General features: G+C 49.7%; 2 protein-coding genes and 1 non-coding gene across 18 annotated transcripts in view; 2 read left to right on the top strand and 1 right to left on the bottom strand.

Annotated features, from left to right (window-relative positions):
* FANCC (FA complementation group C) overlaps positions 1-11,524 on the top strand; it is a 342,060-nt gene extending 330,536 nt beyond the window's left edge. For all 12 annotated transcript variants that reach the window (XM_027550193.1, XM_027550192.1, XM_027550186.1 and 9 more), the window contains 2 exons: positions 2,901-3,107; positions 10,031-11,524. In XM_027550193.1, the coding sequence (XP_027405994.1) occupies positions 2,901-3,107; positions 10,031-10,195 (372 nt within the window). In that variant the 3' untranslated portion in view covers positions 10,196-11,524. The remainder of the gene's footprint in view (positions 1-2,900; positions 3,108-10,030) is intronic.
* On the top strand, positions 8,545-8,651 carry LOC113897942. The gene has a single exon (XR_003512461.1). It is a non-coding gene; the product is annotated as a U6 spliceosomal RNA (small nuclear RNA).
* A 10,358-nt stretch (positions 11,525-21,882) lies between the features above and the next one.
* C8H9orf3 (chromosome 8 C9orf3 homolog) overlaps positions 21,883-23,871 on the bottom strand; it is a 422,465-nt gene continuing 420,476 nt past the window's right edge. For all 5 annotated transcript variants that reach the window (XM_027550178.1, XM_027550179.1, XM_027550177.1 and 2 more), the window contains one exon: positions 21,883-23,040. In XM_027550178.1, the coding sequence (XP_027405979.1) occupies positions 22,999-23,040 (42 nt within the window). In that variant the 3' untranslated portion in view covers positions 21,883-22,998. The remainder of the gene's footprint in view (positions 23,041-23,871) is intronic.

The raw sequence follows: 23,871 nt of genomic DNA, 5'->3' as shown, positions 1-23,871 counted from the left end.
CTAAGCGAGTCCTTTTTTGGTTTATTTTTTAATAAAACTTACACATAGTTCTCACTCAGGGGGTGCTTTGGCAGCCTGGATCAAAACAGATTAGATCACTCAGAGGAGCTTAGCGCCGGGACATCAGTTTTCTCCCTAGCTGTTCTGTCCGAGGCGGCCGTCTGCCTGGGGCTGAGGCCCTGGTGTGGGTGGTATCCTGGGGAGCAGCGGGGCCCAGCTCTCCTAATTTAACTAGTAGTATTAATATACAGTTCTCACTCCCCTGGGTTTTGTGAGCTTAATCCCTTTGATGGGTCTGTTGGGTGACTTGAAAGACTGTGAACTACCTTTAAAAACATGATTATTGTTCGATTTGACTGAGCTTGACATTGCTTGTGCTTTTGCCTTAAAGTGAAACTAAAAGAGTTAGTCGCTGAGTTGCGTCCGACTCTTCGTAACCCCACGAGCTGTGCAGCCCGCCAGGCTCCGCTGTCCATGGAGTTCTCATGAGAATACCTGTGCTTTTGCCTTAAAAGGCATAATTAAATCACAGTACTGACCTGGATGTGATAGTGTCCTGTGGCTGGAAACATCACCTCTGCTGAGCATCCTTGAGATTGAAGGTTGGGGCAGGTGGTGATGGGAGCTCGAGACGGGGAGCGACAAAGAGCAACCATTCCTGCCTGGGATGCAATACGGCCTGTGCAAATACCCATTCCTGTCTCTGCAGACTGTTCTCTGCCAGCCAGTGTTCACTTCCTTTTGCTAACTTTGAACTGAATCATGATAAAAAACAAAAACTTCCTATGTTTGTATACTTTTAAAAATTAAGTGAGGGCTCATACACTTCAACCCTGTGGTTCCCCTTCTAGGAATCTCCTAAGGAAGTAAGTAGAGAGCTGCGCAAAGATTGATACAGGATCACTGCAGTGTTGTTTGTAACTGCAGTAACTGGAAATGGCCTACACTTTTAGTAGTTAGGATATTGCCTAAATAAATTGTTGGTGTATTACAGCCACAGAATGGGCTTCCCTGATAGCTCTGTTGGTAAAGAGTCTGCCTGCAATGCAAGAGACCTTGGTTCAATTCCTGGGTCAGGAAGATCCGCTGGAGAAGGGACAGGCTACCCATTCCAGTATTCTTGGGCTTCCCTTGTGGCTCAGCTGGTAAAGAATCCACCTGCAGTGTGGGAGACCTGGGTTCAATCCCTGGGCTGGGAAGATTCCCCTGGAAATCTTCCAGGGAAAAGGTAACCCACTCCAGTATTCTGGCCTGGAGAATTCCATGGACTGTATAGTTTATGGGGTTGCAAAGAGTCAGACACAACTGAGCCACTTTCACTCCACAGCCACAGAATGGCATTCTGCCATGAAAGATCGTGTTATCAAAGAACTTGTGCTATATAGATAATGGTAAATTGTTTATAGTGCACTGTGCAAGCCCTAGAATACAGTTCCTTGTATTTAGTAAGTGCTGTGTTCACAATGCATAGAAAAAAGATGACAAAGATATAAACCTCACTTTTAATAAGTCTCTTTGAATAGTGGTTACCGTCATTTTGATTTTTTTTCTTTTTACTTTTTTGTTCAAATGTTTTACAGTAAGCATACGTAAATTTTCATACTGCAGGATAAAAATTAATACTTAGAGAAGAAAGCTTATATTTTTCTCCTTATAAGATTAGAAAGCATTAACGTTTTTGGCATATGAGGAAAGTATTTGAAGGGAAAGGTGGCCTGGAGTAAAAGAGAAAGAAACAAGGCAAGCCTCAGGGAATACTGGGTGAGGGGAGAAGATGAACAAGAAGAACATGATTATGGAGGCATCGCTTCCTAAGCCCTGACATTTTTGCAGACCAGCCTAGACGCAGGACAGCCACGGGCTCCTGTGGATGCCATCAGGGTGGGCCTAGACACGAGGTGGTGAGGGAGTGGCCCTCTCCTGTTAGGACGTGGCCCTCCACCACGGAAGGGCCCAGGGTGCAGTTTCTCATGATCTTCACTGTGGTCAGAGTTGCTCACACAACACTGCTAGTATGTTGGAATTTATGACAGACTTCACTGAATGAAGCCTTAACTTTCAAAGAAAAAAAGACTCACAAAATCCATAAAATCGGTCATGGGAATTTTTAGAGTGGGCCTAAGTGTTCTTTCGAAAATGAGGGAACATAGCTGTTCATGAGTCCAAGTGGCATTTTGGATCTACAGCTTTCAGTTTTTGCTTTGTTTTCCAAGTCACAACTTGATGTACCATTCTTGAAGTCTCAGCATGAAATAAATATTTTTTATGCAGAAACAACCCACAGACCTGTAACAATCACTATTATTATATGGATTCCACAGACTTGTGACCTCTGCTTGAGCTTTAAATATGTATGAACAGTGTCCCAGTGTCTAAAACAAAACACATGTGGTGTGTGTGTATGTGTGTGTGTGTGTGTGTGTGTGTGTGTGTGTGAGCCGGCACTTCCTCCCAACCAAAGATGGCAAAAGGCAAACCTCATTCTTATCAGCACATTGACTCAGTGGAGGTCCAAGCACGGGGCTTTAATTGATCCGTGGCTGTGATAGTGAGCAAGTTTTCAAGGAGCCTTTTGTTCTTTTTCCCACAATATAAAAATATGACTACATTCTGCTGAGGACTTTTCTCCATTTCCTTTGTACAACAACAACAAAAAAAGGTCAATTCCTGGCATGGTGCCCTGGCTGCTTAGTGAGCAAGACGAAAGTCAAGAAATTTCCATTACGCCCATTTGGGTTTGTGTGGAGCAGTGTAAACTCAGACATGGTCCACCCTCTCTAACCTTCCTCGGGCATGAGTCCTCTCCCGTTTCTGGGGCTGCTTCAGAGAATTGAATCATCCTAGCCCCACACATGTCCCAACCGTCCCCCTGATCTCTTCCTTTGAAATTATATTCCCAGGTGGAGGTGAAGACAGTGCTTGGCTGCCTCACGAAGCTGTTCAGGAGTCCAGCCCTCTCGGCCAGGGATTTGCAGGCTGCAGCTGGAGAGAACCTAGGTGGAGACCCCAGACCGCCTGCTTGTCAGCAGCTGGTCAGACGCCTCCTCCTGCACTTCCTGCTCTGGGCTCCTGGAGGACACACGATTGCCCGGGAAGTCATCACCCTCGTAAGTCTCCCCTTTTCTGGCATCCTGGTTCTCATTCACAACCCAAGGGAAGCGTGACTTATCACTCAAGGGCCTGGCCTTTGAGGAGCCTATGTTCCAGGATGCTGTCCAAGCATGGATAGACAGGAAGGGAAGAGACAGCCAGGCCAGATGGGGAGCCTGACCTGTGCAACACCTGCATGGCACAGAGGAGGGAAGAGGGCCGCAGATAAGGAAGGAGACTGCTCCCAGGTCACACAGCTCATGGCCAGGATCCAAGCTGGAAGCTAGTCTCCCATCTCCTCAGGCCATCTTTTTGTTACAGTATGTGACTCTTCCTCCTTGTGAAGAAGAACAAGACTTCACTGAGAATGTGCTTACTGCAGTGGCTCAAAGAGTTTAATTTTTCAATTTAAAAAACATTTGCTAATTACAAAGAAATCCTTCCTCAGTTCAGTCCAGTCACTCAGTCGTGTCTGACTCTTTGCAGTCCCATATACTGCAGCACGCCAGGCTTCCTTGTCCATCACCAACTCCCGGAGTTCACTCAAACGCATGTCCATCGAGTCGGTGATGCCATCCAACCATCTCATCCTCTGTCGTCCCCTTCTCCTCCCACCATCAATCTTTCCCAACATCAGGGGCTTTTCAAAGTAGTCAGTTCTTTGCATTGGGTGGCCAAAAGTGTTGGAGTTCCACCTTCAGCATCAGTCCTTCCAAAGAATATTCAGGACTGATTCCCTTTAGGGTGAACTGGTTTGACCTCCTTGCAGTCCAAGGGACTCTCAAGAGTCTTCTCCAATACCACAGTTCAAAAGCATCAATTCTTCAGCACTCAGCTTTCTTTATAGTCCAACTCTCTCATCCATACATGACTACTGGAAAAACCATAGCTTTGACCAGACAGACCTTTGTTGGCAAAGTAATGTCTCTGCTTTTTAATATGCTGTCTAAGTTGGTCATTAGCTCTTATGCAAATGCAAATCAAATCAAATGCAAATCAAAGCCACAGTGAGGTACTGCTCCATACCCGCTAGGACATAGTGTGTGCTCAGTCGCTTCAGTTGTGTCTGACTCTTTGTGACCCTATGGGCTGTAGCCTGCCAGTCTCCTCTTTCCATGGGATTGAATACTGGAGTGGGTTGCCATGCCCTCCTCCAGGGGATCTTCCTGACCCAGGGACTAGGACATATACTAAAAACCAAGTCAAACAAAATGGAAGACATGTCTTGGTAAGGACATGGAGAAATTGAACACTCGCCTTTCCAGTTGGGAATGTTAAAATGATGCAGCCACTGTGGAAAACAGTTTGATGGTTCCTCAAAAATTTAAAGATAGAATCACCATATAATCCAGCTGTTCTGCTTCTGTGTGTGTACCCAAAGGAACTGAAAGCAAGGACTCAAACAGATACTTGTTCAGTCCTGCTTATAGCAGTGTTATGCCTAATAGCCAAATGCCCATCAACAGATGAATGGATAAACCAAAGATGCTTTGTACATACATACATACAGTAAAATATTATTCAGCCTCACAATGAATGAATGACACATGCTACAACATGGATGAACCTTGAGGGCTAAGTAAAATAATCCAGACACCAAAAGAAGGACAAATACTACATGATGGTACTCGTGTGAGGTACTGTGTGAGGTGCCTAGAATAGGTAAATTCATAGAGACAGATGGTAGAATCGAGTGGGGAGTGGTGCAGAGTGCCCGCTTGGGATAATAAGCAAGCTATGGAAATGGACAGTAGCGGTGGTTGTACAACACTGCGAATATAATTCATGCCACTGAATTGTACATTTTAAAATGGTTAAAATAGCAAATTTTATGTTATAAGCTCATCTCAAAAAAAAAATGCTGTTTTTTTTTTTCTGTTTATAATTTTTTATAATATATACATTAAAGTATAACTTGATGAATTTTCACAAACCAAAAACACCCATGCAAACCAGCAACCAAATCAAGAAAGGAATGTTCCCAATACCCAGAGGCCCCCTCCTGCTCTCTCCTGCTCTGTTTGAATGTGAACCTGAAGCAAGTCCCAGTGACCAGTGGGATTGCCAAAAACTCAGTCACCAGTGCCCAGAAGGTTCTCCTCGGTCCCAGGAGAACAAGGTATGTGGGGCAGGCAGGCCACACAGCCAGCCTGTCAGGCCATCCGCTAGGGCTCAGACAGAAGACCTCCCAGAGCCCAGGTGTGGCCAAGAGCAGAAGAGGACTTGCTTGTCACATGTGGGGTGCCATCTCCTCAGGGCCCACCCAGCACAGCGATCTGTCCTGTGTGTTTATAAAATGCACATCTCACCTCCAAATCCATTTGGGGTGGGAGAACTCCATAGGTGAGAGCTAAAGAATGTCCTCATACCTGTAGAACTGGGTATCAACCAACTTTCCTCTCTGGCCAGGAATAAATTATACTAGTCGCTTGTCAGCCGCTGCCTCAGCCAGGTGATCAAGATCAACATCCACAGTACTAAAGTCACCTTGATAGGAAGTGATGAAAATGGCACTTGACCTCTATGGCCTTCCTACCCCACACCCGTAACCCCAGTCTAGTGATGAAAAAAACAATTGGCAAACTCCAGTTGAAGGACATTTGACAAAAATACCTGACCAATACTCCTTAACACTGTCGAGGTCATCAAAAACAGGGAAGTCTGAGAAACTGTCATGGCCAACAAGAGCCTAAGGAGGGTCGACAGTTAAATGTAATGTGGTGTCTTAGACGGAATCTGGACCAGAAGAAGGACATTAGGGGAAAACTGAGGTCAGAATAAAGTCTGACCTAAAAGTCGGGTTAATAAAATGAATAGATACTGGCTCATTAATTCTGACAGATGTACTAAACTAATGTAAGATGTTTACAGGAAAACTGAGTGTGGGGGTATGGGATTTCTCTGTATCATCTTTTTGGTCAAACTATAAATCTAAGACTGTTTTAAAATTGAAAGTTATTTTAAAAGTTAAGGGGACTTCCCTGGTGGTCCACTGGGTAAGACTCCGAGTTTCCAACGCAGGGGGCCCAGGTTCAATCCCTGCTGGGGGAACTGTATCCCGTATGCCGCAACTAAGACCCCTCACAGCCAAATAAAACATACATATATATAAATGTATTTGTGTATATATATATATAAATTTTAAAAAACATATATATGTGAGAAGTGGCTTCCCAGGTGGCGCTAGTGGTAAAGAACCCACCTGCTAATGCAGGAGAAGTAAAACACATGGGTTTGATCCCTGAGTCGGGAAGATCTCCTGGAGGAGGAAATGCCTGGAGAATCCCATGGACAGACTACAGTCCGTAGGGTTGCAAAGAGTTGGACATGACTGAAGCAACTTAGTACGCATATATAAAAGAAAACCTGTTTTCAAAAACAAAAAAGTCAAAGGCAGGCACTTCTGAATCATGCAAGCGTTGGTGGTATTTTTGTTGCCTGACCTCTGACCTCCTGCCCAGGCCCTGGAACCTGGGGGAGGGGCCTCAGCCCAAGGAGCCTGCTCAGGCCTGGCTGCCCTTCCTCCCTGAGCCTGTGCTCTCCTTCTCCTCCCACATCCTGTCCCCCTGGGGGTGGAAAGCAGGCCAGGGAGATCACAGAGTCCCAGCCCATAGGGTGTGAGAGAATCCAGTCTAGAGAAAGCTCCTCAGAGACACCCAGTTCTCTGCTTCCGTATTCCAACCATATTTCCCTCCATTCCAGGAACAGTCCACATTCACACGGACCACCCTCTCAGGTCTCACCCACAGAATGGCCGCTGTGACTCAGGAGCTGGTCATGTCACCAAGCTCAGGCTTGTCACCGATGCCAGAGGCCAATTCCCACAAAATAGCTCAACCCCAGTCAACACTGCTGATCTACACCTGAGCCTGGGGGAGCTCGGAAAACCCCCGCACATCTTTATACACTTTCCTAAGTCAGCTCAGCTGCAAAAAAAAAAAAAAATCATTAAAGGATGAAACCCGGTGTTTGTTTCCCTGTACCGGTTCCTAGGCAGGTGGGCGCTGGCCTCCCGGCACCTCAGAAGCGGTCGTAGCTCAGAGTGCCTCCTGGGCTCTGCCCTTAGAGATGTTCTGAAACTGCCTTTACTAACATACCGGCCTTTCCTACTTGAAGGCTTCCTGTAGTGCCACATGGTCCGTTGAAGCCAGCCCAGCAAGCACTGCTACGAGCAGGACAGATGCAAGGAGTCCCCCCAGCACTGGCTTCTCCTGGGGTCCTCTTCGAGCACCCTGGGAAGAGCTCCGGGCCAGGTCTGCCTGACTGGGAGCAGGTGGTGGCCACTTAGGAAAGCCTAGGCTTGGTGGGACAGCCTTTCTTTCCCAGGGGTTTGGGCATCACCATCCCCAGAACCCCAGCCCTGGCCTGGCTTTGGTGAGAAAGAGAGTAGGGAGCAGAGCCAGCCCCCGGCCAGGTCCTGGTCTTGCTGTCATCTGTGAGCTCTAGGCTCTGAGCCCTGTGCTCTCTGCACCGTGTTCCTTAGCCGAGTGGCCCCGTGTGCCGTCAGCTCACCTTCCCCCTCTCGTGGCCCCACACCCCAGCCTCTGCTGCAGGATGCTCCCCACCGACTGCTTCCTTGGGTTCACGCACAGGCCCCAGGGCTCAGCTCTGAGTTCCCACTGAATCCCTTGGTCAGAACCCTTGCCCTTCCTGCCCCTTGTTCGGCTTCTCTGCCCCCTGCTCCTGGTTTACCGTCTCCACTCTCTCCTCCTTCGGAGCCTCTGTGATGAGGATGAGGCACAAGGAGCCCGGCTGGGGCCCAGGTTCCTCCGGCCCCTGAGGCCCATCCTCTCCTGCCCCCTCGACCTGCTCTGAGTTCACGTTTCCCTCTCGGTCTCCTTCCATCTTCTGTTGCTGGACCACAGCGCTCTCAGCCGAAAGGCAGCCCTGATCTCAAATACAGAGTTCAGTTCTGTCGTTGCGGAGCTCACAATGAGTTGAAGCCCCATACAGACGCCCTTGGCCAAGCGTCCCTCCCTCAGCGGCAGGGTGCAGGGTGACCAGAGACCTGGAGTGGAACGTGGGAGTTGAGGTGGTTTGCACAGAGCGTCAGTGATGGCTTCTAAATAAAAGCCAAGAGAGGATGATCTGGACACCAAGAGCCACATCGAACCCGCCCAGGCCGGCAGCCCGCCCCTGCCCCCAGCCCCTGCAGAGACCCTCTCGGCTTGGGCGGCTGCCAGTAGGTGGCCGAGGAGCACCAGCGTTGTATAGGGGGCCCAGGGTGTCCCCTGCTCTCACTCACTCAATACCCGTGCTGCCGAGTGATCTGCCTTGACTCACGGACAGAGGTGGCGTGGGACTGAAGGCTGTCCTGGGCCCTGGAGAGTCCCAGGTGGACCAGGGCAGCTGGTCGTCCTACCAGAAGGGCCCAGCGTGCACACGGGGAAGGAGCCTGGCCTTGGGCTGCTCAGGCGACTTAAACATTTGACTCACACAGCAAACGCATGCGTGGTGCTCACTTTGGCAGCTCACAGCCTAAAGTCTGAAGGAGACAGACGTGATTAGCATGGCCCCTGGGCAAGGATGCCATGTCGATTTGTGAAGCGTTCTATATTTAAAAGAAACAAAAAGCATAGACTACTCTCAAAAACAGAGGTTCTTATATACTTCTGCTGAAAAAGCACAGTAAATCCTTCACACAGATAGATTGTGAGATTCTCCCCCTTTTTGTTGAACCGAACTCTTAGGAAATGGCACTTAAGGGCACCAACAACTAAGGCTGTATTCAGCAGGAACGACCGTTCCCGTGTTTCCTGCTTCCCGCAAGAGTCAAGCGTTAAAACCTTTGTTGTTGTTGCTTAGTTGCTAAGTCGTGTCTGACTCTTTGCAACCCCATGGTCACATACAGCATGCCAGGCTTCTGTCCACTCTCTCTCGGAGTTTGCTCAAATTCATGTCCATTAGTCGGTGATGCTGTCTAACCATCTTATCCTCTGCCACCCCTTCTCCTTTTGCCTTCAGTATTTCCCAGCATCAAGGTCTTTTCCAATGAGTCTGCTGTTTGCACCAAAATATTGGAGCTTCAGCATCAGTCATTCCAATGAATATTTTGGGTTGATTTCCTTTACTATTGACTGGTTTAGTCTCCTTGCAGTCTTAACAGTCTTCTCCAGCACCACAGTTCAGAAGCATCAGTTCTTTAGTGCTCAGCCTTCTTTATGGTCTAACTCATACATCCATACATGTCTACTGGAAAAACCATAGCTTTGATTATACAGACTTTCTGTCAGCAGAGTGAAGTCTCTTCTTCTGAATATGCTAAGTTTGTCATAACTTTCCTCCCAAGGAACAAGCATCTTTGAATTTCATGGTTGCGGTCACCGTCTGCAGTTATTTTGGAGCCCAAGAAAATAAAATCTGTTACTGCTTCCACTTTTTCCCCTATTATTTGCCATGAAGTGATGGGATTGGATGCTATGATCTTAGCGTTTTAACTGTTGAGCTTCAACAAGGCTGTGATCCATGAAGGGGGTCAAAATCTTAGGTGCCTATTAACAGACAAGTGGGCCAGCGAGCCCAAGAATGCCGTTTGTAAAGCTGTCTGTGTGAGAACAGGTGGCACTCTCTTTTCAGCATTTTCCAGTTCTCATATTAGAGTGAGCCTTTTGTAGAAAGTCAAGCATAGTACGCTCATTTGCCTCTGTTTCTCACAGCAAATAACCCCAGCAAAGCTGTGACAGGTGTTCCAAGAAATAAAGCATTTGTCTGTAGCTGTTGTGTGTCTGAGCTTTAGGAAATGACTCTGCTCACGAGTTGGCCAAGGTTTGAGAATGGTCTTGCTTTGCTCATCACCTTGAAAACAAACAATAGACCTTTGGAGCTGATAGGAATGCAGCTGCCTCTGGGAGACAGGATGGTTATGGTTGGTCCACTGGATGAAGAGACGAGTCTGTCTGCAAAGTGTTTTAATTTGTCTTCTTTTCTGTCCTCATTCCAGATGGCTCAGACAGATGCGATAATGAACGAGATTATTGGCTTCCTGGACTATACTTTGTACAGATGGGATCATCTTTGCGTGGAAGCCCATAGGTCGAGAAAACTGGCCAGAGAGCTCCTCACAGAGCTGCGAGAGCAAGCCTTGCCTGGGCAAGTTAACCAATGACTCCACACGATGAAATGATGGGGCCACTTCTTAACAGCCACAAGTTTGTAGAGTGTGTTCCCTCTTCGCATTGTAAAAATGAGCCGTAAACATCTGGCAAGATCTGGTAGTACATGTTTTACAAAAAATGTCAGGTGAGATTTACTCACTAATGACAGGATTGTGGCTTCAGCAGCCCCTGTGCCTGCTCAGCCCACATGTCGATTAGAGAACCGCTAAAGAAAAGCCTAGATGGGAAAGAGATTTCCATTTCCTTTTTTCCCCATATCAAACCAAGACACACGACTATTATTTGGATGTTTCAAACTCTTTGGAACAAGAAGTTGGTCATGCACCATTGATCATTTTAGAAAATACTGTAGCCTTTTTCCACTTTTTTAAGAAGTCTGGTAATTGTTACCAGTGTCTCATCTTATCCACCAGGATGCTCTCTTGCTTTCCTAAGACGTCCTTCATCAGGGTAGTGTGGGTCCCTCGAGTTTCCCTCCCGTGGCCCCTGAGCAGAGCCCACCAAGCCCAGCAACAAGTGGTGGTGACGGGAGCAACACGTCTTAGCAGTGAAGTGACGCACGCTCTGGGGTCTTTTGCTTTACATCGCTAAGCACCGGTGGTTCCTGAGAGAGCTCGTGTTACCTCAAAGGTGGCTGACAGGGTAGGGTCAGGCTGTGTTCTGGAAGCATTGGAAGAGATTATATGTCAGCGTCTTGTTAACTAAAATGGGGGTTGGAAATTTCTAATAAAGAATTGGAACCTCAACAATATTTATTTCACATCAGTTAAAGACATTTTTCCCTTTTAGGTTTATGCTTTGGCTTTTTTGTGTATTATCTGTTGAGTGAGTCAGGACTTTTATGTCCACTTGGATTTATGTATTAGTCATCTCTGAATCTGCCTTATTCTTGGCGTCTGTTTGAGGATGAGTAAAGTTTTGTTGTCTTAGACATTAAGCTTTTAGAGGAATTACTTGTTTTGGTATATGGACCCACCTGAAGGTCTGGAAAATTCCAAGACCCTTTGACCTGAGCCTTCCATCTGAGAAATGCTACAGTATGAAAGGTATGCTGTTAAAATGCTCTTATCACAAGTGCCATCATCACGCGCTTCCCTTAGAGTGAGGGTGCCTCTCCTCTGTGGATTCTTGCCGGGGAAGCTGTGACCAACTTCAGTGGACATGGAAGAAAGGCTCAGCTCAGTGGTAGTGAGTCCCCCCTACACCGAGTGGCTACCGGGAACCAGCCCTCCTGGGGGGGTGGGGTATGCTTCCACGTGGACATCCATTCACACTGTATTTCACAGCAAATAATAAAAACAGGACAGTTATCTATCTCAGATTGTTTAATCTGCATTTCTGGAAATTGCCTTCCTGACCTTACTTCAGTCTGTCTGTAGTATTTCCTAAGTCCTTTACAAAGCCTCTAAGTTCTCCTAAGCTTTGGACTTAGATCAAAGAAGACAGAGCCCAAAACTGTAGGGAAAAAAATGTATTAAACGGCCACCCTTAATACAGAGGTGATGTTACTCATCAGGACTTCATGGTGTTTGTAGAGTTTGCCAGCTTTCTAAAATCTATAATTTGGTTTATCATGTGTCAGTCTAAGTAAAAGTCACATGGCCCCTAACTTTGTATTAAGTATTACTATTTTTCTCAGAAAAAAAATTTTCTCTACTCCCCAATTATGGAAGCTTCAGGTTTCTCAAAACCTAGATAGGTCTGCCCCTAGAAAAGACCAATTATAATTTATCTCTAGGCCTAGGAAACTTGCCACTGGATATCTCAGAACTGCTGAGGAGAGTGGGTATAGGGTAGGCGAGTCAGCAGCAGCTGCTGAAACAAAACGAGATGCGTCGTAATACAGACCCTTTTTTCCCTGTAAGCCGTACTTAAATATTCCCACCGAGTGTAAGCTGAATTGATGTGCGCATTGTGCCCCCCCTCAGTTTCTGAAGCGTGAACGCATCTGACAGCGCACAGCCCACCCTCCTGCTCACTCTGGTGTTTCAGACTCACAGCCCTCTCGCTCCAGCCTCCCCGGCTCCCTGGGCCTTGGGAAGGAGGGACCCCACCTGCGGCTCCACTCATCCTCAGAGCACATCCCCATGGCTCTCTCAGGATCTGGCTGCCCCCAGTTTTACCTCAAACAGCTTGCATTGGGCTCTCTGGACAATCACCCTGCTTCCTGACGTGGGGTACTTGGGGGCTCCTGTCATATCCAGGAGGCACCTGAGACCGCAGGGGGCATGTGGGGACGAGCTGCTGCCCGGGCGGCCCTGGATGCCAGTTCCATCTTCTATACCCGGCCCCCTTCTCACTGCTGGGACAAGGGCAGCAGCCAGGATGAGAGGGGACAGCAGAAAGCCACGTCCGTCGAGGCAGAGAAGTGAAGAACAGGGAATGGAAGAGGATCCGGACCTGGGCAGTGGGCAGAAATTCAAGGCAAATTGATACCGAGCCTGTCCCTGTTACCCAGAGGGGCCTAGTGTTCACACAGTAAGCGCAAACCTGAGAAATGTTCTACCTTATTCAACAAGGGATCCAAACTGTGCTCTCCAGGGAGGAAGACAATAAACTTGACTGCGCCACGGTCCTTGCCTTTCTCTTCCTCTGCCGGCCCATCACCACCCCACCCACAGCCAGTGGTGCTGGTGATGATTTCCTTCCTCTGCCTGACACTGGGTTTGACATGGATTTTGTATATTTTGTCAAACAATCCTGTTATTAATCATCACCAAACCATCTCATTCCTAAAGAACCAAATTTAAGGCAAAATAAATATGTGTGTCTTAGAGCCTTCTTCTAAGATCTGGGCCCACAGTTTGTTTATAGCGTGGGGCCAAATCATATCCCTCGTACACAGACTGATAATAACAAAGGAAGGTTGTAACGTGGGACTTCCTTTTCCCCCAATCCTTGATATAATTGTGCTAGCCAACCGTACTTGGTGTCTGGGGTAGGAAACTTGTATGCTTGGATACTGTTTCATACTTCGTAGATCTTCTATAGAAGCAGAAAGTCTCTTAAATCAGTGTTGAAAATCTCAACCTCTGGTTTTTCTCACAATGTGATGAATCCATGTGCATCAAGTTAGGATTCTTGTTGCAAGCAACAGACACAATGTTGAAAGCAAAAGGGAAGTGATCCAGAGAGTACTTAAAAGCCCACAGAGGACTTCCCTGGTGGTCTAGTGGTTGAGAGTCCACTGGCCAATGCAGGGGACACGAGTTCGATCCCTGGTCTGGGAGGATTCCACATGCTTCAGGGCAACAGAGCCCACAAGCTACAACCACTGAGCTCGCGGCCCGCAGCTGCTGAAGCCCAAGTGCCCTAGAGCCTGTGCTTGGCAACAAGAGAAGCCACCGCAGTGAGAAGCCCACGCAGCAAGACTTAGAGAGTAGACCCTGCTACCCATAACTAGAGAAACCCACATACAGCAACCATGACCCAGCCAAAAAAAAAAGCCCACGGAACTGTCAAGCAGAGAGGGCTTAGCTCTAGGCAGCCAGTAGCAGTGCCCAAAACCCAGGTTCAGAGTGGCCAGGTGAGGAAATTCCTGCTGTTGCCACTGAATTCTGCAATTCAGGACCCTTGTATTAACAGCTTGTCCTGCAAGCTCTGCTGCCTTCAGTAGGGAGACAGGCCCCTGCACTGCACTCTTTGAAGGGCTGGCCAGAGTCCCAGCTGCTGCGCCTGCCTAGAGAAGCCCAGGCCCCCACATGCTCTTAGGCTGTAAGAGGAGCTGGGGAAGGTGTCCAGCTGGTTTCACTTCTGTGACATTGGTTGCCACACACCGCATCCCCCTTAGATAGGAGGGGGTCAGAACCTGGGCAGCTAAAGAGAAGGACACATGTCCACACACCCTGTCTACTCTTCTAGAGCATCGCGGAAGGATGAGTGCCATGAAACAGCCTAACACTAGAGAAGATGGAGGAGGGCCCTTGGCAGAAAGCTGGTTTGCAGGCATCTGAGGCAGGGGTCATCAGTGCGGCGCCATTAACCCTGGGGCCCCAGCAAGGCTCTGCAGTGGGGGCTTCATCCCACCCTCTCTGAACTAGGTGCCAGCCCAGAGATGACAACTGAAACTTGGTCCACACGTTGCCAAATTGAGAACCACTGCTCTAACTGGGAGTTCTTTCCTTCTGGAAAGACATCCTGGATAGAAACACAATAACTGCCTTAGAGATATAAATTAGACTTAATAGAATCCTAATAGGAGAACTAGGTGTCCTGACTCCAAAATTCTTATGGAAAAATAAAATTTTTAAGAAAAGCCAAGAAATGGGACTTCCCTGGTGGTCCAGTGGTTAAGACTTCACCTTCCAATGCAGGGGCTGTTGGTTCAATCCCTGGCTGGGGAGCTAGGATCCCACATGCCTCTCGGCCAAAAAAAAAAACAAAACAAAGTACAGTCAAGAGAATCCTGAAAGTGAAGTGTTATATGCAGTATAATGACAAGCATGCATGTTGGCATATGTTCTTAAAGCCTGAGTCACTGCAACAGGTTGGTGGGACCCGAGAGAGGTACCCCGTGGGGACTGTCCCTGTCAGGGTCACAAGTGCCCTCCCCAGGGCTCCAGTCAGCTCTTCTCAGGCCTCCTACACCAGTCTGGGTAGCACCTGACCCACTGAGTCTCTCTCCTCCCTGACAGCTTCCCTTGGCCAGTGGAACATTCCAGGGCCTTCCTCTGTCTGAGGGGGCTGGGCCCTGCCCATCCCCTGACCTCTACTCTGCAGGCACCCTGGACTCCATCCTTAGGTCTCCACCCCGTGGCCCCTCTGCTGGCCTTTCACAAGCCACCTCTGTGCAGAGGGGCTACACCCTCTCCGGACCACAGACCTGAATACCCATGGCCCAGCAGCTATTTCCACTGGGCGGTCAGCAACAATGTCAGACTAAAATGGGCTGATTCCACCAGCCCACCCTGCACCAAAACCACAGTCTCCTCAAGTCAGTCGATGGTGGCTCCAACTTTCCAGGGACTCAGGCCCAATTCTGTAAGCATTCTGCCCTCCCCTCCTCTCACCCCCATGTCTGCGTCACAAGGACGTCCCTATATCTAACCGCTCCTTGCTCCTTGTCCTCTGAGACACCAACATCGCCTACTCTCCCTGCTCCCACCCTCACCCACCTGCAGAGTTTCAGTGATCCTTTCCAACTGCCTTCACATCACACTCAGAGCATGGTAAAACCCAACATTCTTAAAACAGCATTCAGGGCCCTACACAGGATGGACCCCAGGTAATCTCATATACTTGACCGTCTCCAATACAAGGGCCTGGAATAGTGGCAGGTATACCATGGGTACCTGACAAATATTTGTTGAATTAGTATAAGGATTTATGATCCGCTGGATCAAAGAAAAAGCAAGAGAATTCCAAAAACACATCTACTTCTGCTTCATTGACTGTGCTAAAGCCTTTGACTGCGTGGATCACAACAAAGTGTGGAAAATTCTTAGAGAGATGGGAGTACTAGACCACCTTACCTGTCTCCTGAGAAACCTGTATGCAGGACAAGAAGCAAGAGTTAGAACCAGACATGAAACAACGGACTGCTTCAAAACTGGGAAAGGAGTACGTCAAGGCTGTATATTGTCACCCTGCTTATTTAACTTCAGTGCAGAGTACATCATGTGAAATGCTGGGCTGGATGACTCACAAGTTAGAATCAAGATTGCCAGGAGAAATATCAACAACCTCAGATATGCAGATGATAGCATCCAAATGGCAGAAAGCAAAGAGGAACTAAAGAGCCTCTTGATGAGAGTGAAAGAGGAGAGTGAAAAAGCTGGCTTAAAACTCAGCATTCAAAAAACTAAGATCATGGCATCCCATCCCATCACTTTATGGCAAACAGAAGGGGAAGCAATGGAAACAGTGGCAGATTTTCTCTCTTTGGGCTCTAAAATCACTGCAGACGGTGACTGCAGCCATGAACTTAAAAGATGCTTGGTTCTTGGAAGGAAAGTTATTCCACTCATATGAGGTACCTAGAATAGTCAAATTTGGAGAGAAAGAAAACAGAACAGTGGGTGCCATGGGCTGTGGGGACAGAACGGAAGGTTATTGTTTCATGGGTGAGTCTCACTTTGGGGTGATAAAAAAGTTCTGGAGGTGGATGGATGGTGATGGGCACACAAGGACATGAACGTCTCTAATGCCACTGAAATGTACATTTGAAAATGGCTAAAATGATAAATTTCACATATATGTTACTGCAGTAAAACATTAAATAAAAATTTTTAAATTATATATCCTTTTATCTAGTAACAAAAAAGCCAGTTCTTCAGAGCTGCCTCCCCCCACTTCAGGTTGCGTGGACCCACCGTGAGCAAGTCCAGAAATTATCCCACAGATGCACGGCTGCCTGTGTATATGCGGAATGCCTAGGGCACTGGAAACAACTCACAGCTTCCTTGGTAGAGGGCTGGTTAAATAAAAACAACCATCAAAGCGTAGCACTTGACTTTACAGTTGATGCCAGGCCCTGTTATCAGGGCTTTATGTAAATTAATTCATGTAATTCTCACGACCACCTAACAATATTGTCCATGGCTTATAGATAAGGAAACCGAAGTCCAAACGACTACACAGGTGACATCGAGCAGGGCTGGGATCTGAATAAACGGACCTAAGGAGACGACTCAGCCATATGATATTCAGATGTCGCAGCCGTGGAAAGATCCGTGTACACTCTTCTCCACACATGCATACGCCGGGGGTCTGCACGTGCGCTGCGGGAGTGCCTGCTCCGTCTCGGCCATCACTCTGCTCACAGTGGTGGCCTTGGAGGAGGAGCTGGTCAAGAGGTGGAACGGCGCTCGCTCTTTGTTTACATACTGTTTATATTTGCACATCTGATGTATGCAAAAAGAATTTACAATCATCAATATGTAAAGGAACGTTCGTTCTAAGAGAAGCTCACTGTTAAATGATGCTGCAAAGGGAAGCGGGCCTCCACGCCCACTTGTAACTCAGAGAGGAGACTCCTGCTCTGGCGCCCCTGCTCACCCACCAGCTCGGTGTCATCTTCACAGCTTATTTACAAATAAAGAGTTTTCTAGAAAGAGGTACCCTGACCTAGAGGGAAGGTGGCCTGAGGGCCGGGGCCTTGGTCCCCCCAGTTGGGGCAGTTTGTGGGCCGTGACTTCAACTTCCTTGATGTCAATCTGTCCATCTGCCCAGCTTCTGTGATCACTAATAACCACTCTCGTGCTCTACAAAATGCCTCCTCAGCCCCCAGCTGCGATGAAGCCACAATTTCTGCAGTTCTCTCTTCCCTGACATAATCACATTTAGTAAAGCAGCTAAAAATCATCAAACTACAGTTCCTTTCCTTTATGTCTTTGCTTTATAACTCAACATAAATACACCCTTGTGCCTGTACCATCCCATGGGCCAACACTAAAATTGGCTCCTATCTAAATTGCTGATTTATCCCCATAATTCACATTTTCTTGAGCCTCCCTCCTTAGGCGGAACTGATGTCTAAGTCCCAGGAGACGTAAATCTTGCAGTGAGAACATGAAAACCTGAGGCATCACTCCTGCCTTTCCAATCTAACCAAGTGTCCTCGCCGGTCTTAAGAAAAATATTTCCACTCCCAAGGTTTGTCCTGCCAGACCTCATGTGACAAGGGCGGCCTATTATCGTGGAAACGAACTTTCTGAACTTGAGACTCCAAGCAGTGTGGTCGGGCAGGTGGTTTCAGCACCTCCCACCCCACCCCACAGGCAAGAACACCTGTGCTGGGCCTGCAGTGGTGGAAGCACTGCCAAAGGCTCGGGCTGGAGGAAGTTACAGGCAGGAGGGGTACAAAAAAGGCTTAAGAAAACAGAAACCACGGTGTGGACCCGATCCCTTCTGCTTCCCAGACAAAGCCACAGAGGAGCGGTTTGGAAAGTGGCGCGAGGCTCCCCTGCAGGGCGGAGCTTTGTCCTCCAAGGTGGGCATCCCACGAGGGAGCCCTGGCCACCCCATCAGCTGCCCAGAAAAGGCCGGGGGGCTAGGCAGTGCTACTGGAGGCTGAGGACAGTCCCTGGAGCAGTTCGCCCAATTCAGTCCTTGGGGCTGAGAAATCAAACCCCTGAACTTACTTAATCTCAAATGACACTTTGAAGGGACCAGATTAGTTTTATGGGAGCGGTCTGGAGAGGAGGAAAACGTGCAGTCTGAGAGGCCTTTATCTGCATTTTTGCACTCTGACTCGTATTCCCAAACACGCACACGCAGACAGACAGACAAGCATGGGGTTCCGGTACCAGCCGCCTTTCTCAGGCCCAACCCCCACAAGCAGGCTTTTTGGCTGATCCTTCCGCCAGGGTCAGGTCTGTTCTGCTCTGATGCTCCAATGCCAGGGTGCCTGGATGCCCACCCATCATCCAGGCAGAACACTAGTCCTGGGAACCACTGGGAACATCTGTAGTTTTATGGTAACTTCCTTCCGCCCCTAGGCTTAGCTGATAGCCTCCTCCCTCTTTTTTTCACACCCTCCAGTCATTGGACTGGAACAGAAATACCTCATTAGCCGATCAATCTCCCAGACAGCACCAAAGAGTGGGAAAAGATCTATAAAACCTCACCCATGAATAGCCCCAGCCAGCTTTTCCTCCCTTCCACCTTGTAAACTCCCAGGGCCCAGCCAGGGAGGGCGAGGTCATTGTCCCCGGGATAGTGGCCTAGGGGCTTGAGGGCTCGCCTCATTGAGCTTGGCCTCTGGGCACTGCCCTGGGAGGTCCAGGCAGCCCTTTAAACCCCCAGGCGTCTCCTCATCTTGGGCCGAGGAGGCTCCAGGTGGTCAGGCTTGGGCTCAGCACTGTCCTGGCACCTTGTATGGTATCTTTGCCACGGCTGGGCCCTGCACAGAGGGCCCCCCACCTTCACCTCTCTCTGCACCCCAAGGTGGTCCAGTCCAAGGTGCCCTGGGGAGAGGATGCTGCTGCAAGGTACCAGCTAACACGTGTTACCTGCTGGCAAAGTGCCAGAGGAAGCATTCCTCCCCGCAACCCTCAACTTCTTGGGAATGGGGTGTGGTGAGCTTTCCACCCGAGGGAAGGCGCAGGCTTGGGACACCCAGGGTTCTGTTTGGCAGGAGCTGCTGGGACACCATGCTCCTTGCAGGGCGGGTTGGCCTCGCTGAAGTTCTGGGCAGATCCCTTCTCACACGCCTCATCCTCCCACCCAGCTGGCTACATCTATAGAATGAGGTGGCTGGCCTGGAGCATAAGGCTCTAACAAAAACAGCTCTTTGTGAGGAGCCACTCAGCTTCTGCCTTCCAGCTGTCCAGGGGGTTACCGCTGCCCTTGTTGAAGCCGGCTGTAGCCGGGGCAATCCGGTGCGAGCAGACCGCCCTGCGGAGCAGCCTCGCTGCCTCGAGGGCACTGCCCAGGGCTCTGCCGAGTGCCTGTGGGGTCAGGCCAGTTGCAGAAACCTTTTAGAAGTCTTCTCTCCACAGAAAGTGATGCGTTATGGTTAGGGACAAGGTTTGCTATTTCTGGTCACTGCCCTTGGGGCACCAGGTTCTGCCTAATGTAACATTTCTATACTTCGTTTGGGATGGAGACTATTATTGCCATGTTTTGATGTGGAATTCCAATCAAAATAAGTGCTTTGAAACTCTAATACTAAAATAGAGCCCAAAAGGGAGACCTGAACCTCTTCTCTTGACTTCTTCCCTGTCTCCCCTCCCACCTCTGGGTTCTGCATGGGTCCCACTGGAGCCCCCAGTCCTGTGTCCAGGCACAGTGGTGGTGAAGAGGCCAAGTGGGTGGCCAGGGAAGGCAAGGGGCTCTCCAGGCCAGCCAGGGGGTGACAGCCAGGTCTGGGCCAGGGTGCAGTCTCTCATGTGGGGCCCCGAAGATCAGGTCAGCATGTGGGAAGCTGAGGCAAGGGCTTGGATCCTGTGCTGGGTCGGGGGAGCACCTCCATTTCAGGATAGTCACTTGGCAATAAACCACTTAACTTGCTCAGAGAACAAGACCACCTCTCCTCACTGGTTTAACCAGCTCTTGAACCAGCTGTCACCTCAGCATGGTTCTGGACCGAGGGCAACGTTAACGGGGCAAGCAGTCCAGTCCAGACTCCACTGCTGAGAAGTCCACAGCCGACCTACACCACCTGCAGAAGGGCCTAGGGTTCCCTTGCTTCCCCAGACCAGGGCATTGACGAAGCCTCCTGCTGGGTGTCCCCCTCTGGTTGGAGGTGTCACCTGGACTGGTGACCATGCAGGTTCCTAGTGGCTCATTTCCTCATCTCAGCTGCAGGGAAGAGCTCATTCCATCCTGTCTGCTCACCCTGGGAACGTGATTGGAAACATGGATGCTGGAAACATACCGTTCTGGGGTAGCAAAGATCAGAAACTGCCGCTAAGTAAGAGCAACTCCCAGGCGGGAGAATCCTGGGGACTTGCCCACGGGAACATAACTGTAGCAGATTCCAGTTTAGTGCTCACCTGGCCCCACGCAGGCCCATCCCGACAGCAAACTTGCTTCCTATGGCAAGTTTGACTGAAATGTCTTCTCTTGACTGAATGAGAAAACTGGGTGTCCCTTAAGATTTATCACCAAAGGGACAATCTACATCCTGAGACGAACTGTGGGGAGAGCCCCGAGCCAGGGGGTGGTGGTGGTGGTTTAGTCGCTCAGTCGTGTCCGACTTTTCACAACCCCATGGACTGCAGCACACCAGCCTTCCGTCTTTCACTATCTCCCAGTTTGCTTGAACTCAAGTCCATTGAGTCAACAATGCTATCTAACCATTTCATCCTCTGTCGTCCCCTTCTCCTCCTGCCTTCTATCTTCCCTGCATCAGGGTCTTTCTAATGAGTTGGCTTTTCGCATCAGGGGACCAAAGTATTGGAGCTTCGGCTTCAGGGTGAAGCCAGGTGGCTGCACATTCAAATCCCACCTGTCACTCTTGAGATCTTGGGGAATCCCACTGTGCAGGCCTGGCCCACAGGAGGATTCGGGAAGGGCAGTAGGCTCCCAAACCCTTGTCTCCCCGAGACCACCACCTTTTGTGCCTGGGGCTCCTGGGTCCTCTGTGAATACTCACACCTGGACAGAGGCATCCCTCCCAAGGGGCTCGGGTCCTGCTGATAAAGCAGCCTCGGTCCTAGGACCTGCCCCTTACCACAGGGAACTATTTTCACAACATGAACCATGTAAGAATGCAGTGTTAGTTCCACAACCTGTTTCCTGAGTGGTGGCCACCCTGGAGCCCAGCAGTCCCAGCCAGGCTCTGGCCTCTCGGGAGGTGTGGGGGGAACTTGGGACAACCACCCCAGGAGCTCAGAAGACGGGAACACCAGTGCGGCTGGAGGGCCCCCACCGCCAAAGGCCCGTGCCCATAGGTGCAAAGGCAAACGACCCACAGGCATGGCCGGCAAGGCTGTCGCTCGGCACGGGTCTGAGGGCCCCTCCTGCTGGCCACACCTGTGCTCAGACCCGGGCCAGGGCAGTGGACCAGGGCAAGGGCACCCGTGGGCCGGTGCAAAACCACCCATGCGGCAGCTCAGCTGAGCCTCAGGGGTTTCTAAAGAAGACAACAATGTGGCAAAACGAGACCAAACCACCAGGCTGATGGGTCGACTGCAGCCAGACCCCGGCTGTGCCCCGGGCTTGCTGCTTCGCCTCTCAGAGGGCCAACACACACCAACCAGGGGGAGAGTCATTTAATTCACAAAGAACAGCATTTTGACACTTATTCAAAAATCAGATTTTTATTATATCAACACGGTAAACAAAGCACACAGAAGCAACACATGCAAAGCACACGTAAGAGCGAAGCAGCAAACCCCGGGAGACTTTCTAAAACGGAAAGTCACTGGTGCATAATTCTGAGGTCAGGAGCTTCTAATGAAGAGCTGTGCTGAGCTGCCCATTGCCCCCAGGCTGGCCCGAGGCGCCACTGGTGCAGGCAGGCGGGTCCACGCCCGCTCAGCTGAGCCACACGCATCCATCACGTGCTGCACCAACCCGGGTGGCTTCTGAGGTGTTTTAAGGCCACCCTTCCCTCTGGGCAATCCCGGGAAGCTTAGCTTCTATTCTTAACTTCAAACGTTTGTGGGAAAGAGGAGCACCGTCGCCACAGGTTCCCACGGTGCCCAACATGCCTTTATCACGCGCAGGAGGCACGCGCCCCCCTCCCCCAGAGTATCAGCACCACTGTGAACACTAGAGGAACCATGGAGGTAAGAAAAGGAGACAAGAATGTGGACACTACACCCTTTTCTCTCTCTTTTTTTAAGTATTAAATTCAGAAGTAAACAGAAAGGAAAAAAAAACCCATGAATCCATTACATTATCAACAAATCTTAAAGAATCTTATCCTGCACTTCTACCGAAAGTTACTAAAACTCTGGAAAATCTAAATAATGGACAGATCAATCAATGTAATTCTGTGGAGGTGGGGAGCAGCAGCTCCTTGGGCCTGGCAGACAAGCTCTGGCTTTCCGGGAGTGCAGAAATGCAGATCCACATGCTGAGGGATGGGTGGAGGAGGTGCAGTGGGTTTTCCCATGTGCCTCAGGGACCTTCCATGTTTGGATGGAAGAACTGACTTGAACTCAAAGGGGAGACTCAATTAACATTCAGGATCTTGAGATGGTTCATCCAGGATGGGCACGAAGGCGTCACACGGCCCCATGGAGACTGCTGATGAGGGTGCGCCTCTTGACACCAGCTCTGCGGTGAGGCCCTTTGGGGAGGTCACCCCACAAGGCGTGGGCGGCCACTGACTGCCGGCTTCAGCAGCCCCATCGCTCTTCCTTTGATGTCCAGGGTCCATGCAAGCCTGGGCCCACCGGGGCTACGAGCAGATGCATGAAAAAGATTCTCGCTGTGATCTTTCCTGCAAAGGAAACAGCAATAAAGTTTACTGCCAGGTCACAACGGAGGAATTCTTGTAAACAAGTAACCTTTGCTCTCAGCTTTGGAGAGAGGACCATGAGCGGAGAACAGGGAGAGACCAGGGCGCATCTCACAGCCCTGAGAATGGGCTTTACAGCTGCACCGTGTGTCATTTGCTTCGCTCTCACACGGCTGTGAAAGCCGGTGGCTGTAACTTGGGCTTCATTCACAGGACAGATACTAGAGAGGCGGCCTGTTTCAGACCCGCAGTCGCTCCGCCTGCTTTCTGGCCAGTACACCATGACAGAGGTGGGCGCTGCCCACGTCACACGCATGGCGCTAACAGCATTCTGCCTTTTTGGGTGGAAGCTCATTTCTCTTGTGTCAACAGAACTCTGACTCTACCGACACCCACACACAGGACACATACAGAGGGGCCACCACCGCTGCCGGTCAGCTCTGCTGCGGGCACTCGGGCCGGTCTTCACGCAGCTGCAGTCCCAGCTCCCAGGCCTCTGGGCACTTACAAACAGGAAGGCTTTGCTCTAGGGCTCGACTCCTGTTCCTGCTGAACTGAGCCAGTGTGTAAAATGAGAACTGATATCAGCTCAGTAGGCACCGGAGGGCGGGTCCAACTGACAGCCCGGAGAAGCGGCGCCTCGGCTGGGAGCTTGCTCGGCCTCGTTCCACTGGCGCTGCAGAAGACACAGACTGGACTGCAAATACAAGAGAGAGTTCACCGCGCTCGGAAATCACAAGAGGACGTCTCCTTTGAAAGTACCCGGCTCTACTCACACGTCATCTGCTGCTGACACAGTCTTACTTAATTTCT

This window comes from Bos indicus x Bos taurus, chromosome 8, assembly GCF_003369695.1.
Source record: "Bos indicus x Bos taurus breed Angus x Brahman F1 hybrid chromosome 8, Bos_hybrid_MaternalHap_v2.0, whole genome shotgun sequence".
In the NCBI taxonomy this organism is placed as follows: Eukaryota; Metazoa; Chordata; class Mammalia; order Artiodactyla; family Bovidae; genus Bos; species Bos indicus x Bos taurus.
The sequence above is the reverse complement of the archived record's forward strand: the minus strand, read 5'-3'. Positions and strand labels throughout refer to the sequence as shown.